A 17,624-nucleotide genomic window follows, 5' to 3' on the forward strand; every position below is an offset into this window, starting at 1 on the left:
TTCTGGTAGGATCTGCAGGCTCAAAATATATGTGAGTAAGTGTCTAATTCACTCACAGTCAAACACACACACCCCATACTACCATGTCTGGTGGTGGCTATAAATACAAATCAGGCAGCCAGAAATGTAAGGAGGTAAAAGAAAGGGAACTAAAAGAAGCTAAGGGACACCAATCTATCCTCCAGTTTTTCTAATCAGACAAGGCCTTTCTGCAGTCAGCTAATATACTAACTAGGGACGCAGATGAACAAAATCAAGACAGTGACAGGATATAATACAATGACCAAAAAGTTACAAAATAGTCAGCATACTACTAGGACTCTCAGGCTGGGTGTTATGTTAAACAAAAATAGCAAAAGGGGGCATTTTTCAGAAATGTAGAATATGTGACAGTAATTTCAGAATTCAAACTTTTTTCATGGCTCATGAGATTGGGATGATGGATTATGGTTTGTGTGTGGGAGGGGATCCGTGTTATAAGTTTGTACTGGGCCCAAAAAAATTATGCTTGGGCCCTGGGAGCAGGGAGGTGATTTTTTCTCTGTATGCAGCATTGGTGAAATCGATATTGAGATAATGCATACAGTTCTGGTGTCCATGTTTTAAAAAGAAGTTGAAAAATTGGGGAGATATGCAGAAAAGAATGACAAAAACAATTCAAGGGCTGGAGAAAATGCCTTATAGGGAGTGACTTAAAGAGTTCAATCTGTTTAGTTTATCCAACAGACGTTGAGAAGTGACTTGATTACAATGTATAAGTACCTGCTCACAGGGAGAAAATACTGAATATTAAAGATCTCTTTATCTAGCAGAGAAAGACATAACAAGAACCAATGGCTGGAAGCTGAAACCAAACAAATTCAGACTAAAAATAAGGAACACAGTTTTAACTATGAGGTTACAAACATTGGAACAAACTACCAAGGGAAGTGGCGGATTCTCCAAATCATCTAATCAAGACTGGATACTTTTCTGGAAGATATGTGTTAATTAGCCAGACAAGTTATGCTTCAGTCAAACAAGTTATTTTGCTCAATGCAGGGGTTACTGGGTGAAATTAGAAACATATGTTATACAGGTAGTCAGACTATATGACCTAATGGTTCCTTCTGACATTGAACTCTATGAACCCTCTTTACACGGCTCTGTTAAAACTCTCTACTGTAAATATCTATTTATTAACTCTCTAAACATCCAGTATAATACAAATTACAAACACTGCCAAAACTCATGAAACGAAAAATGTTTCACTGTCCATGATAATAGGACAGGGAAAGCAGCAACAAGTTTTGTAATAATAAAATTAGTGCCAGGTTATTTCAGACTTCTAAAATATCTTCTGTTACTGTGTTACCGAATACAAAATTTCTTCTTATAGTCCAGACATTAGGAGACTTATTATTAAACGACACTGTACAATGGATAAAAATCACATTATTATTTTTGTTTCTTCAGTTCTTCTTCTATGTGTTTGAACACATCAGGATCCTCAATGGTCGGAGTTATCTGAGAAGGAAGAACACACATAAACATATGATAGCAAATTGCCAAATACAACACATAGTAAAGGAGAAATTGATTAAAAAAATTCTCTAATGCTAATATTTCTAAAGTAGTCAAGAACAGAGCATTTATAAAGACCTTAAAGATAAAATGGTATATTTTGCTTGATATAAGGATAAAATAAAATAATTCAGATATTATGAACCAGTAACAAAATACCTTAAAGAATAAAAAGATGAAGTCACTTCTGCTGATGTGCATGAGTCCCTTGTTAGAATAAAGAGCACCTATAGCTTACCTGATATGGTTTGCCATTGACAAGAGCAGAAAGAGCAGAACGTGGTATTTTGCCAGACCGTGTCTTTGGTAACTGTTTCACAAATACCACCTTTCGGAAAGCTGCCACTGGTCCAATGCTTTCTCGAACACACTTAACAATTTCTTCCAAAACTCTCTGCTCTTCTATCTTTATACCTGGTGAGGAATTTCAGATGCTGTGTAACTACTTTACAACATTATATAAATCTTAGTGACACAAGACATGCGTCTATGAACATAATGAGCTCTCACCATTTCTTAGTACACATAGTGCTAATGGGACAAGACCTTTTAAGGCATCCTCCTTGCCAACAACAGCACAATCAGCCACATCACCATGGGAAAGAACAGACTGAGAGAGAAAAAAACAAAACAAAAAACAAATAGCTGAGTACATATTCTACTATTATTAATATGCAGGTAGCATAGACAAGCTAGTGTTTGGATAAGGACAATCCCTAGGCAACCCAAAACACAATTTAAAAGTTAATAAAATGCCTTCCTTACAGCAATTTTAAGACGATAATGTCACATTTTAACACATTCCACAAGAACTTAGCTGGAAAATATTATGTTAATAATGATTGATGTTTCACACAGGTATGCAGGAAGGAAAGAGCAAGTGAATGCAGCTACGTTACTTGAACATCTGATCGATCACTTGTAGAACCTCAGAGTTACGAACACCTCGGGAACGGAGATTGCTCGTAACGGTGAAATGTTTGTAACTCTGAAGAAAACATTATGGATGTTCCTTCAAAAGTTTACAACTGAACATTAACTTAATACAGCTTTGAAACACTACTATGCAGAAGAAAAATGCTGCTTTCCCTTTTTTAAATTAATAGTTTCTGTTTAACACAGTACTGTACTGTATTTGCTTTTTTCCTCTGCGGCTGCCTGATTGTGTTCTTATGGTTCCAAATGAGGTGTGTAGTTGACTGGTCAGTTCGTAACTCTGGTGTTCATAATTCTGAGGTCCCTACTGTATTTAATCTCCTTCTAACAATCACATGGAAAGCAGGGACTTGGAATTAAAGAGCTTCTTCAACCATACCTAGAGAGTTAGGAAAACAACACTATAAGGAAACACAAACTCTGCAGTATGTTAACAAATAATTTATCTGAAATTTTACTTTCTGCTAGTCAAAATCAGCAACAATAAACCCACAAATTATTACTGCTTCACATTTGTCTGCCAGGTTGAATACCTAATTAGCACATACAAAAATGTGTCTCCTCACCATCTCCTGCTTTCAAAGTTTCTGTGGGGAACTTTCCTAACTGTACAAAAGAAAACAATGCTGAAGCCTGTGTAATTTCTCGGTTGCTCAGTGGTGACCTCTTAAAGAACAAAAAGGAGATTGAAATTGAGGAAGACTCCTCATTGGTGGATCACAATCAGAGAACGTTAATCTGTCATCTTTAGGAACTTTTAGGTGGTCCCAAGACTGTTGGTGGGTGTATTAGGTGCTGTACAAGCAATATGAAGGTAAAGCTCCTGTCTCAAAAAGCCTGCATGGAGCAACCTTATGGAGTGCTCTGAGAATTCATTACTGAGAACAAACCTGCACATGAAGGTTGCAGCAGAAAGAAGCTAAAATGAATGAATGTATAGACCAGTGTTTCTCAATTAAATTTGGCCAGGGAACCCTTTTGAACTCGATAAATAATTGCGGAACCCCCCAAACTCTTAACAGTATTTTTACATATGGGGCCAAAAAAAATGTCAAAATAAGCAAATTATATACAAACAACTAGGTCAGCATTTCTCAATTAAATTACACTTATACCCTCCACAGAAAACCGGGACATCTTCCCTTTTTCGGCGGCACGGAGAACAGCTGCTCTCGGCAGCGCAGAGAACAGCTGCTCGCGGAACCCTAACAGTGTTCCACAGAACACCAATTGAGAAACACTGGTATAGACCGTCATCTACTATCTTTCAGATCTGTCTGAGACTCTTCTCCCTTTCCTCTCATAATGCAATCAAAACCCAGGTAAAATGAGACCTCAGTTTGCCGAGGCAAGAAACACTTCACCCGGCTTTCCAAAATGGATATCCTGACTAAAGGCCCTGAGGTACACTCTTTTGCTCGTCATATATAACTAGGGATCCAGGTGTCCAAAATGATTATAAAAAACAGGATAGGCATCCTTGATTTCCCTCGTAAGAAACTCTTTGGATCCACTGGTGTTAGTGGTCCAAATCTTAATCAAACCCTTCCTAGGAATTATAGTAGGGATAATGTCAATGAATGCTTTCAGCATTGGCTGATAAAACAGAACACAAAATGTACCCAGAATTCACCATGTGTTAACATTGTCCCAAGCCCTTGCTTACAAAGAGTTAAAGCAACAAGGCCAAACCTGCTTCACCATTAGCATGAGCCAATACTTCTTTAAAGAAACAGCCTGTTACAGAAATGAAGATTCACTGCCACACCAATGATGGACAGTAATCTAAATCCAATAATACATGCTCCAAGTTGCAGTGCAGCTGTCAGAAAGCATTTGAAACCTCCTCACACAAAGCCACTAAACCTCCCTTTGCTTCCTAGTTTGTGTGTTCAATTGACACTATTTTTGCAGCACAAATACACATGATATCAACATGCTGAAACATTCTACACTGTCATGCAGCAGTGATATATGTGCATATTTTACCCTAACTGGCCCATCTTTAAGATAAATGTCCTGTTATTAAAGTCATTATGAAAACTAGAATGCAGAGATGATACAGTGAGGTTCAGTTTTTTGTCAAGCCATTTTCACAAGCACAAGGTACCATGTAATATTTTGTTATTGTAATTTTATCTGTTACACTTTATGATGCCTCCCTCCTCCCCCTCGAGCAGGATGGCCCTAGAATCCTTCACAGATGTAATGTTTCATTTGTTTTCAGGCTGAATAGATCCTTTCCCTCAACAGGTAAGTAAGTCTTGCACTGTATTTTGTACTTCCTTAGGTAGTTCTGATGAAGATAATCACGAGTCCCTTCTCACGGAAATTTCAGTGACGACTGATCTAGTTCCTATGTCTGCAGAGTTTAAAACTGCTTGCAGAATGGTTTCTCCAATAATTCAATTTAAATCCGTCCCTCAGATCTGGAGGTAACTTTTTCAAAAAATCTGCAATTTTGTCCCATTGTTTTAACTGTATTTGGCTAATATAGCCAAGTAGTAGCATAGTCAAGTAGCTCAAGTCTGAGCTGAAGAGACACCACTGAATAATCCTTACGACCAAACAGATCCAATTTCTTTGGATCTATTTCTCCTGATACGGTCTTGGAAACCTGTTTAGACCTCTCATTAACTGCAGTGACTGCTAGAGATGGTGGTAAGAAGGTAGGCTACATAATATATTTTATTGGACCAGCAGTTATTGGTGGAAGGTACAAATTTTGAGCAACACACAGGTCTTCTTCAGGTCTGGGGAAGGAAGGAAATGATGGTGGCTGATGCGAATAAAAATACTCGACCCCTTTAAGGGGATCTTGATCCTTTTGTTCAGTTCTCTTTCAGGTTGCTGAGATGCTGTAATAGTCCATAATTCCTTTTGCAGGTTCAAGAATTCTCTTATTAAAAGGAAAGGCTATTCTGCCCTGACACTGCAAAACATCAAATTTCCATTCAAGGAAGTCACTGTCAATCATTTAATGCTCATTCTGGAGTGTTAGCTGACATAGCTGATTTTTGCAGCCCATATATCAAGTGTGTACAAAGACTTGGAAAATACAAGTCAGTGGATAAGTCATTTGAAGAATAAAAAGAATAGAACAGAACACAAAACTGGAGGCAACCACATAGAAAAGTGAACACACACAAAAGGAAAAACTAAAATCTTAATCAATTGAACCCTTGGGAGGGGGATATAAAAAATAACGTCAAAGCAGAGAAAAAATTATGAGAAATTCAGTGTACCTCAGGGAAATATAACACACTCACGACACAGGAAACCATATAAAAATAGTTGTAATCCTCAGCTTGACATTATGGTCCCAGCTCTTACACCTTTAGGTTTAAAGTAGGTAGTTATCCTTTCTTAGAACTCACCCTCCCATTTTTTGCCTATGAGATTCAGCCCTTCTAAAATCACTGCTCCCAGTGCAGTCTTTTAGGTCTTGGACCACGCACTATCCATCCAGGGAGTTCAAAAAGTCTAGAGATAATTCAGAATAAGAGTGAATGGTTCCATATTCATTAGAACTATATATGAGATTTTTAAAAATAGAATTTTTTTAAAAAATAAAGTTTTAAAAAGCACACAAAATAGAAATATAGAAAATAGAAACAGCCACAAGTCATTAAAAATCTGTAAAAATAAGAAACAAGAAAAAAATAAAAAAGAAGCAGTTTCTAGAATGGTAGTTACTGGAACAGGATGCATTCCTGGTTTTTCTACAGCAGCAGCAGCCAGCCAGTTAGGAAAGGGACTAGTCATGCTAAATCCCTTTAGTACTAACCTCTTGCTTCAGAGAAAAAGCAGGCAGTTCCAGCTGAAAGAGACAGACACACACAGAGCACAAGATGGAAGCTGAAATTAACACAAATATGTAACAACTACTCCCCCAGTGACAGGGTAAATGGTAACTTCGGTAGCCTCACAGGACTCTGAGGATACTTATAGATAACCATGGGGAAATAAATAACTCTTATTGGAACATGATGAAGTTGAGATTTGTAGTTAAAAAATTAAGAAAAACTTGCTAAACTACATGTAGCTATAATGGAAATGGAGATAAATATGCATACTCGACAAGGTGACTGTCATTTAATTAAAGGAAGATTCACCAAGCTTCTAATTCTTTATTTACTGAACTTACTGAAGAGTTAATTGTGTTGTTGTTAATGTTTTCTCATTTAAATAGCAGTTTGTTCTGCATACGTTAACTAGTCTAGCTTTTTTTAGCTTTGTTTAAAAGGTGAACTGAAAAACTACAAATTTTCTTGTGATTAAGTGTATATTGTTTTCAGGGGAAGGAAATTACAAAACAGTAGGGGAGAAGACAGAGAAAAACAAGTGACTGAGATCAAAGAAAAGAAGAAAGCTCACATGGTACACAGAGATAAAGTAGTACAATACTAAACATCGGGTAATTCACATCACCAGCCACTACATTGGCTTCAGAGCCAGTCTGAAAGATAAGCAACAATGCCTGAATAATTTGTTTAATGATATAGAAGGAAAAGACCAGTGGTGAGACTCTGTGCTTTGTTTCTTCAAGCTACCTTTATGCTCTGCCAATCCTGGGTTGCTCAAAGGGCTGGTGTGGCCCCTTGAGTAACTTAACACGGCCGGTGGGGGAAGTCTGCCTAAATTACCACAATCCCTGAAGAGCTATATGCTGTTGCACCTTCCCCGCCTGCCCTCCTGGTTAGGACACAGGGTGACCAGATGTCCTGATAAAATCAGTTATGTCCCGATATTTAACCCTTTGCCCCACATCACAATCAGACTTGGGCTTACAGGCTTATGCTCTGTTGCTAAAAATAGTTGTGTAGATGTTGCAACTCGGGCTGGAGCTGGGGCTCTGAAGCTCACCCCCCTCCCTAGGCTTCACGGCCTGAGCCACAATGTCCACACAGTTATTTTTAGCACCCTCCCGTGAGTCCCGCAAGCCTGAGTCTGTCACACTGGGCTCTGAGACTCGCTGCTGCGGGCTACCATTCACTGTATAGATGTATCCTGTGACGCCAGCTTTCTTTGCTTACCTTTCATTTACCCATTTTCAAATTTGTGCTCACCTCCTCAATTGCGCCTGCTGAAATTCTATGACCTGCAACATTGATCACATCATCAACTCGAGACATGACATACAAGTAGCCATCTTCATCCAGGTACCCAGCATCCATGGTATCATAGTACCCCTGAAAATAAAAGCACAAGAAATAACTGGGCATTAATCCTAGGGTCATCATCTCAACAATGTTCTACAAACAAAATGGATGAGTTATTCACTCCAAATGAAAAAAAATTACTGGCCTGTTTAACATAGTCACCTCTCACCTAAAGTTTAAGCATTAAAACTTATCACCATATTTACCTTCACAGTATAAAATAGGATCACATTAATTTTCAAGCTGAAAAATCTTTATGAACTCTGCAGTTCCTTCTTTTCTCAATTTTTTTTTCATTATATGACTTTTATTCTGAAACACTTTAATCACTATTCTTATTTCACAATATAGCTGGGATTACCCTCCCCAAGTGGGTTTCATGAACTTGGTGGGGACACAGCAGGGGCAGTAGCTGCCCCTCAAGTCCACTCACACCTTTACCGACCTAATCACTGCTCACTCTGAAGCCCTGGAAGATGGGGCTCTCCTGAGTCCAGAGGAAGAGGGAAGTTCACAAAAGGATGGGGCAGCAAAATTAAATTCAAATTCTCATGATATTACTGTTTCCAATGGGAATATTTTGACCAGAAGCATGACATCAACACCTTGCCAGCACACAAAATGACTACTTGCCCACACATAAATCTGTTCCCTCAGCTAATTCCACTCTTGGACCAAAGCTTCCTTGTTGTTCATGCATAGAAAAAAAAACACACAAACACTTGTGTGTGACAGGGAGGAGATCAGTTCATGGACAATCTCCTCCATGTGTGGATCTGACGGGGGAAGAATAATTTATTCAATTATGTACTGATTCCCCTCCCTCTTCATGCCCCCCTCCTGTACTTGTTAGTCCCACACAGAAGACAAACTATTGTTTAGATTTTCTTTAAGACTACACTCTAACATTCTGCACAATGAAAGGTTTAATATTTTTAATCTTGCACGGAGATGCATATCAAAGCTCTCCGATCCAAAGAAGAAATGACAGAATCCTAAATTAACTAATAATTAATGTAATTCAATGCCACAACATTACTGGTAGTTTATATAGTTCCTTTTGCAATTCTTACTGGAAATTTTTGGAAATATAACTCCTTGAACAGTTCCTGATTTTTCCAGAGACCCGAGAAAGCTCCAGGAGGCAAAGGTAACCTTACATTAAAAGAAAAAAAGTGCAGTAGTTAGAATAATAAAAGATACAAACTCAAGCACTTCAACAATGCATAGTATAATAGATAATCACAGTGGGGGAGAACTAAATTCATATCTCATAGTCAGGTAAACATATGATGATTATGCAATTGGATGATAATTCCCCTAACACCGTATTTTCTTAGTGACAGATGATTCTAAAAGTTTTGTATTTCATAAACTGTTATTGTTAAATCACATTCATATAGTTCTAAAATTGTAGATACTTTTAGCTAATACATTTTATAGAATACCAGGGCCTCGGACTTTTAGTAAAAAAGTTTGCTCTAGTGGAAAGTAAAAGGAGTGCTATGTCGTCATCATTCAGTTTAAATCATTGCCAAAGGTAAAGCACCTAGCAAAAATACATATATTATGTTCTATATGGATACAGACATTTTATGATACATACAATACATACGTACACACATGCACACATGCAAGATCAGACCTTCAGTTTGTGTAAATTGTCATAGCACCACAGACTTCAAAGTCCTGAGGATCTGGATTACAGTATTTTCAGGGGGGTTGGATTTGTTCTAATTGGACAAACATGAAGTGAAATAATGCAGAATGCAGCAATTACTTGGGGGGAGGCGAAAGCTGGAGAAACATTAAACCTACATTTTCAAAAATAAAATAATTTGGGTTTAATTCATGGAAGAAAACAGAAATGGGAAAAGTGGAAATGCACCATCAGCTGAGTTTTCAACATGTGCTCCATAGTGCCACTTTAGTCAGCATCTGAACGTGATGAAAATGGGAGGAGGAGTGTTCTACATACTTAACACCTGTCAGATCGGAAAAAACTGCAAAGCTTCCTTTGCTGACAAGGAGAAATGATGGGAGTTTTTTTAACTCCAGAGTGTTGACTGTATGTGGATAAAAGTTCAAGTAAAGTGGGTTTGATCCTAAAAGATATAAATGCGGGGTGGTGGACTGGGATTCTATAAAGGTTAACTCTGAAAGTAAGGGGGGATGAGAGAGGGGGAAGAAGGGGAGAGAGAGAGAGCAAGAGGAAGAGAAAGAGAGTGTACACGTATATATCCAATCATCAATTCAATAATGTGCTATAAAAGGTCACCTGGAATGAGTTTGGGATGAATGTATTACTCACAAGCAACACCTCATCCACTTCTTCACTTTCACCCTGGCAGTCACTAAACACTAACAAAAGTCACTATGATTCAGAACACAATCCAAAGGACAATACCTCCAGCACTGAAACATTCCCCAGTAGTGTAGCAGTGTCCATACTGATTAAGTATATGCCTCCCATGGGACCTTAGCCCACAGGAAATGGTGTTATCACGTCAGCCACATCTACATTAGGGGCTTTACTTTTATCAGGTAAAATGGACCACCTCCTTTTTTCTATAGAAAGTATTAAGAGAATAATCCCCGGCAAAACAGGCTAAATCATTTGGCAACGTATCAAATTCATGCTTGTTTAATTGTTCTTCCTAAGATGATGGTGACTCCCAGGATCAGATTCAGCTATCCTCAGCATGGTTCACCTTCAGAGGAACAGAAGGGTGTATTTGGCAACAGTATGTGATCAGGTTTTCATAGGAACCCCAGCTGTTGGACGCTTCCCAGTAAAGTGAGAGCATCCATGGGGTGTCCTGGCTATTGCCCATTTAGGGGATTTTATTGGACAGCATCAGGTGCCCAGATAGAGTGGGAATGCTAGTTGCTATGCAAAAAAAGTGATCCCATTTTAGTGGACATCTTGCTTGAAGAAACCCAGAAATGGCTCAAGCCACGTGTTTGGAAATGTGAGAGCATTAAAAAAAAATTCTTGTTCAGATTCAAGAGAAACCATGAGAGAATAGTAATTACCATGTTTGTTGCTTACTGCATGGCAATTCATAACAGCTATCGTAGTTGCAGATATTGCACCTTTAATTTATTTAACAGTCTGAGATGTCCCTATGATAGAGAGCAAGGATACTACAAATTGACAGTCATTAATGATTTCTCCAGAGCTGCATTCAAGTGCTCTCAGTCTAGTGATTAAATAGAAAAACTCATCATATTTCTAAAATAAGAACCTCGTTTTGCTGTTTTGTAAATAGGATTTCTGAAAATTAAAACCAGAAGAAATATATAACATAGCATCATAATTTGTGCAATTAGCCCATAATTGTGCAAAGAGAACCAGAGGATGAAAAATAAAATGGTCAAGAGTTCTATTTTGTGTTTCATCTGAAAGAGCACTTCAAATAATAAAGTATAAATTAGCACAAGGGGAGGGCACTGATTCTGTTCTGAGATTCTGGAGAGGTGCGCCATCACCACTTCCTGGGGTATCCTGAATTACTTGGAGCTCTCCTATCTCAATACAGACCAGGTCTGACCTTGCTTAGCTTATGAAATCTGACAAGGACATAATCCAAAGTGATATGATTGAAAAACTTAAGATCCAGCTTTTTAAATTAAAACTTAGAAGTCCTCTAAGACAGTCCTCTAAGAAAACAGGATAAGGAAAGAGGAAGGGAGAAAGGTCTCATAGATGGGCCTGAAACAAACCCCTTGAACTACAAAACACATGAAAATAAACACAAATAAATAGAGCTGGCTGAAATTTTTCATTCAAAGTTTTTTAGATTTAAAAATACCTTGCCCCACTCCTCAGTCAAAACAAACTACCCCACCCCTAACAAACATCTGTGGAATTGTGTATGTTTTGGTGACAAAAAAAAGCAAAACAAAAAACCAACACATACACCTCCACAAAATACCCTCACAAAACTTTTTTTTCAAAACTCAAAATATGAAACGTTTTCAATTTTTGATCTTTCAGTTTTAGATTTTTCACTCCCTTTTTTCTGTTTCCCCGCTGTTGGGGTAAACAAAAGTTGGGGAGGTGACAGTAAAAAAAAAAAAAAAAAGTAAAAAAGATGGGGGGGAAGGATGAGAGAAAGGGAAGAACAAAATAAATAAAGAGACAACCACGGGGCTTTTCATTTTTTTAGTTTAAAAAAAAAAAAAACATTTTGAAGTTTTCTAAAATTTTCATGAAAAAATTGAAAAAATTAATTTTGTGGGAAAATGAAACACACCATTTTCTAACTGTCTCTACAACTGAATATTCAGTTTAATTGGCAGAGAATAATTAAATGTGCTCATCCCATTTTACTAATGGGGAATGAACCTTAGATCCAGTTCCAAAACAAAGCTTGTAGTACAAGCCAAAATCCAGATCAAGCTGAATTAAAAAAAACCAACTGAACTTAGGGAAAGTTCAAATTTAGACGTCAAACCTCAAAGCAGTAAAATAGAACATGATTCTCCCAGCTTTATACCAGTGTAACAAGATCAGCACTAATTAAATTATTCCTGACTGACACCAGTGAAAGTAACAAGAGAACTCCAGGACTTGCAATTTAGATCTGGAGTTCAGATCTGAGCCCACTTTGTAGCTCATTGTTCACTAAATCCAGGAGAACTAGGGAAAGAGGAAAATGTAGCAAACTAACTAACTAATAATGTGCATTATATGGTGCCTCACATCTGAGGATCTGGAGACACTTTGCAAAGGTGGGAAAGTATTTTCACCTAATTACAGATGGGGAAACTGAGACAGAGTTTATGCAATTTGCATGAGGTCACAAATAAATTGAATATAAAGGTCATTTAAACTAGTTTCATCTTGGAGATAACTGCTTAAGTGAACATCATCTTTTCTGTAAAAAAAGTTTTAAAATACAATCTTTACTATTTTTAGAAACAATTGCACAGGTCACCCAGTTGTCATGTTGCAATGACTGGCAATTTGCAGAATCACCCACAGAATTACCCCAGCACAACACACACCTAGTTGCCTCACTGCTTAAATAAGTATGATATCATTTTGCCATTCATGCAAAAAAGGGAGTATTTTTATTGGTGGAATAGGATAGTTACTGATGCTGCACTTATAAGGCACATTTATAAAGAAAAAGCTTTTCCGAAAGTAAAGAATCAAAGGAAATTCACTAATTTATAGATGCTACCTTGCTCAGCTTTAATAATTAAAAAAAAAAAAGATGTCCTTTTATTTTAGAGTCAGAAACGCTACTTAAGTCAGAGACCTAATAAAAGTAACTCTAAGCCATTATTAGAAGAGCTTGGCTGCTGAATGGAGTTAGTGATCTTGAGTGGCAGCTATATTATTCTTCAGCATTAATATAGGGCTGTAAATACACGGTGTTAGCCACTATATTTATGGGCACATCACACTAATATGTGCTACATGGACAACATTAATATTGTACCCATTACACCATATATGAATGCTGAGGATTTATGTTAAGTTGTGCCACTGTTAACTGTATTATGCTTTTCCCAGAATACTGTTCACTCATGTTAAGAGGTATATTCCATAATACTTTGCAGTTGCTGAACTTGGCTCTTGGCACAGGAAAATACAAAACCTGCCAGAAGGAAGACGTATATAACTGACCTGTCCACACCATTACACTACCATGCCATCAATTTTTGTCTCATCTGCAAATTTTATCAACAATGCTTTTGTATTTTTTTCCAGATCATTTGATAGATATTGAAGAGCATTCAGCTGAGAAAATGCCTTTGGAGGCCCTCACCAGAAATACTGTCATTGGATGATGATTCCCCATTTACAGTTACTTTTTAAGATTTATCAGTTAACCAGTTTTTAATCCATTTTAATATGAACTCCATTTTGTATAGTGGTTTTTGTTTTTTGTTTTAATTGGAATGGCATGAGGAACTAAGTCAAAGTCTTACAGAAATCTAAGTATAGTATGTCAACAGAGTTATCAATCAAAAATGTGATCTTATTAAAAAAAAACATGGTTACTCACCAATATGATGTTCTTCGAGATGTGTTGCTCCTGTCCATTCCACTATAGGTGTGTGCACGGTTATCCGGAACCTTTTTTCCCCTTAGCAGACCCCGTAGGGCTGGCTCCGGTGCCCCCTGGAGCCCCACGCACATGCCACGGTATATGAGGTGCTGCCAGCCCTACGCCCCCTCTGCCCCTTCTTTCTGCCAACTCTGGCAGCAGGGACGGGGCGTGGGTTGTGGAATGTACATGAGCAACACATCTCAGAGAACATTGGTTACTGGTAAGTAACCTTGTTTTCTTCTTCGAGTGCTTGCTCATGTCCATTCCACTATAGGTGACTAACAAGCAATACCTTTGGAGGAGGGTTGCCCTCAGCAACGCTCTGCCGAATCCCATGTCCTCTCTCGTCTGCTGGACGATGGCATAGTGGGACGTGAAGGTATGCACCGACGACCAGGTGGAGGCTTTGCAGATGTCCTGCAGGGGCACTCTCTCCAGGAAGGCTATAGATGAGGCTTGAGCTCTGGTTGAGTGCGCTGTGATGGTTCCCAGAAGCGGCACCTTCAATAGGGCTTTCAACCGGATTTCTCAGTTCTTTTGAGTCCTCGGTTTGAAAGCCTTGCAGATCTTGCACTTCTCTTTTCTGTGGGCTTCCTCCAAGCACTTAAGGCAGCGGTTGTGGAGTCGCTGACCGGGAAAGCCTTCCCGCAGGAGGCACATGGCTTGAAGCCCAGTGACCAGGGCATGGCCGGCCACTCGAAATCGCTGTAGGGATTGGCCTGATCTCTAACTACTCTTAACAACTACTTAACTAAAGAGAACTAACTTAGAATATCAAACAAGTCCGAACAAGGGGAATAGTACTTGCTGAGAGCAAGACTAGTTCCAGCAACTGTCACAGGCGGAAAGAAGGAACTGAAGGGGCATAGGGCCAGCAGCACCTCATACACCGTGGCATGTGTGCGGGACTCCAGGGGGCGCCGGAGCCGGCCCTCCGGGATCTGCTAAGGGGAAAAAAGTTCAGGGAACCGTGCATTAAGACGTGCACTCACGTATAGTGGACTGGACATAAGCAAGCACTCAAAGAAAATCAAGTTTCTTTGACAAGACTTATTTTTCATAAAAACATGTTTATTAGCATTAATTATGCTACCATCTTTTAATCCTTTACTGATAGCCTCCCATATCAGTGTATTCAAGATTTTGCCTGGAAACAATATTAGGGTACCTGGCCTATATAAATATCCAAGTCATCCTGTTTTAACCTTTTAAAATATTAGCACATTACCTTTCATGGAGGCCTCTGGAACGTTTCCAGTATTGCAAGATTCATTAAAAATCAACTCTAATAGCTCACAGAGCTGCTCAGCCAAGTCTTTTAATACTCTTGGATGCAAGTTCTCTGGTTATGATGATTTAAATATGTTTAATAGTTGCTGTTTAACATCCTCTCCAGTTGCTGATGGAATAGAAAGTACTTCATTATCACTGTGAGATATAAATGCATCATCCCGATTCTTTTGAATATAGAACAGAAATATTTGTTGAATACTGCATATTCTGTATGATGACTGATAGATTTACCATCTTTGTCAGGTATCAGACCTTTACTTCTGCTAGGATTTCTCCCATGGTGCTCCACAGAAAGGGTGCAAATGCAGCTAGATAAATAATAGGGGAGAACTACCACACTGGGGTTAGAGGCACAGACAAAGAGCTGCATGAGAGGCTCATCTAGTGGAAGATCAGCTGGTAAACATTGCTGTCATTATGATATGATTCTGAGTCCTTCCCTTCTGTTCTGGCAGGGTGTAAAGAATGATGTGAGCTAAGGAGACAGAAGTATTGGTAATTGCCTCTAAAAATAAATACAAAAGGCTTGTGACATTTACAATCTACAGATACAAGGATTCAGAGTTTCCCCCTGCAGTGGAATTTTCACTTGATTTTTCTTTGCTAATGTGCCTTATAAATTTCTGTTTTGATAATAATAATGGTTACACACACAAACATGCAGATACATCTTCAATTATATATTAATTACAGGAAGGTCAGATTCTACGTAAATATATGTCACCTCATCAGACTGCCCTTGCAAATGGAAGCCGGAGGTCACTACAACTATCACTTCAAAATGAACCATCAGTTAATTACCCTTCATGTCAAAAGATTTTAGCTCACAAAAAAGGAAACAGAGAGACAAGTTGCCTCATGCTAGTTTCCCTACACTTCAGTGTGGCTTAGTGGGTTGCACACTACAGTGGGATAGAGATCTGGGTTTTAATCCCAGCTCTGACAGAGGCCTGCTGGGTTATCTTGGGCACGTCACTTCCTCTCTGTGTGCCAGGTGGAGCCCGGAGGGCCTGGGTTCCCCTGTCACTGGCCCCAAAGACTCTTGCCACCGGGTGATACAGCCACAGACTCTCATGACTGGGTGATACAGACACTGGCTCTGACCACTAGGTGACACTGCCACAGACTGTTGCCACTAAGCAATATTGCTGGACACAGAAGAACCCCCCCCCCCCCACCGACAGAGGGTCAAAATGGTGCACTGTTGCTACAATGGAGGATAGTGTCCATGCACTGGTATTCTACCAGGCATTATACGATACAAACAGTATTCAGATTCTCCTTTGCCTTCCCCACTAACTCATCCAACTGTAGCAAAAGATAGGAGTTGGGGGGGGACAGAATAAAAAGAACGGTTACTTACCTTGTAACTGTTGTTCTTTGAGATGTGTTGCTCATGTCCATTCTCAAATTAGGTGTATGCGCGCCACATGCACTGGTGCTGGAAAACTTTTGCCATCAACTCTCCTTCCCTCTTAGTTCCTTCTTGCTGGAACTCAAACGGAGGGAAAAGAGGGTGGGTTTGGAAGGGACATGAGCAACGCATCTCGAAGAACAACAGTTACAAGGTAAGTAACTGTTCTTTCTTCTTGGAGTGCTTGCTCATGTCCATTCTCAAATTAGGTGACTCACCAACAGTGTCTCCGGTGGCAGATAGGAGTTCATGGATGTGACACTTAAAACACCACTCTACTGAAGTGTTGTCCATGAGTATCTGCAGCACTTTGTCGGTAAGATGTGGCAGGAAGATGGTACAGGCTAGATGAATTGCCTGAGCTCCTTGATACTGATGTGCTGCCACAGTTCCCCTGAGATCTACATGCCTGGGTCTTTAGGGAACCCAAGTGAGCTCCCCACCCCAGGTCCGAGGCATCAGAAATCAGTGTTACTGACGGCTGGGGTGCTTCAAAGAGCATTCTGGAGAGCACCCAACGCAGATCCGTCCACCACACCAGGGAGGTAAGGAACCATTTCTGGAGGAACCATAAGTATCCTGTCCAGGTGGTGCCTGACTAGAGAATACTGACGCCAACCACATCTGGAGGGGTCTAAGGTGCAGTCTGGCATGGGAAACCACATTGGTGCAGGTTGCCATGTGGCCCAGGAGGCTGAGGCAGATCCTCGCTGTCATGAAGGGGCGACACGAAATGCAGGTTATAGTATCTGACATCACCAGGAACCTTTCCTCTGGAAGGAATGCTCTGGCCCTGGACGAGTCCAGCATCACCTTAATGAACTCTATCCTCTGCACAGGGACTAATGTCGATTTTTGCTTGTTTATTAGGAGACCTAGTGCCTGGCAAATATTTCAGGTAATTGTGATGCTGTCCTGAACCTGAAACCTTGACCTGCCCCTGATGAGCCAATTGTCCAGGTAAGGAAACATCTGCACACCTCTACTTTGGAGGAATGCTCCCATTACCGACATGCACTTGGTGAAGATGCAATGCGCCAGAGGGTGCTGAGGGAGTTGGCTGATGTGATTTCAGAGCCATTAGCTATTATCTCTGAAAGCTTGTGGCAATTGGGGGAGGTCCCTGATCACTGGAAAAAAGCAAATATAGTGCCCATCTTCAAGAAAGGGAGGAAAGAGGATCCAGGG

The 17,624-nt window shown here is 39.5% G+C and overlaps 1 protein-coding gene across 1 annotated transcript in view; it reads right to left on the reverse strand.

Annotated features, from left to right (window-relative positions):
* Window positions 1-1,148: 1,148 nt before the first annotated feature.
* Window positions 1,149-17,624, reverse strand: part of ACSS3 (acyl-CoA synthetase short chain family member 3) — a 137,867-nt gene continuing 121,391 nt past the window's right edge. The window contains exons 12-16 of the mRNA XM_067559880.1: window positions 8,735-8,816; window positions 7,569-7,691; window positions 2,074-2,173; window positions 1,802-1,977; window positions 1,149-1,506 (exon numbers count right to left, since the gene is read on the reverse strand). Of these exons, the coding sequence (XP_067415981.1) occupies window positions 1,438-1,506; window positions 1,802-1,977; window positions 2,074-2,173; window positions 7,569-7,691; window positions 8,735-8,816 (550 nt within the window). The 3' untranslated portion in view covers window positions 1,149-1,437. The remainder of the gene's footprint in view (window positions 1,507-1,801; window positions 1,978-2,073; window positions 2,174-7,568; window positions 7,692-8,734; window positions 8,817-17,624) is intronic.

The sequence above is a fragment of the Emydura macquarii genome, unplaced genomic scaffold (assembly GCF_026122565.2).
Source record: "Emydura macquarii macquarii isolate MOO-44397 ecotype Brisbane River unplaced genomic scaffold, CSIRO-AGI_Emac_v2 contig_2205, whole genome shotgun sequence".
Lineage (NCBI taxonomy): Eukaryota > Metazoa > Chordata > Testudines > Chelidae > Emydura > Emydura macquarii.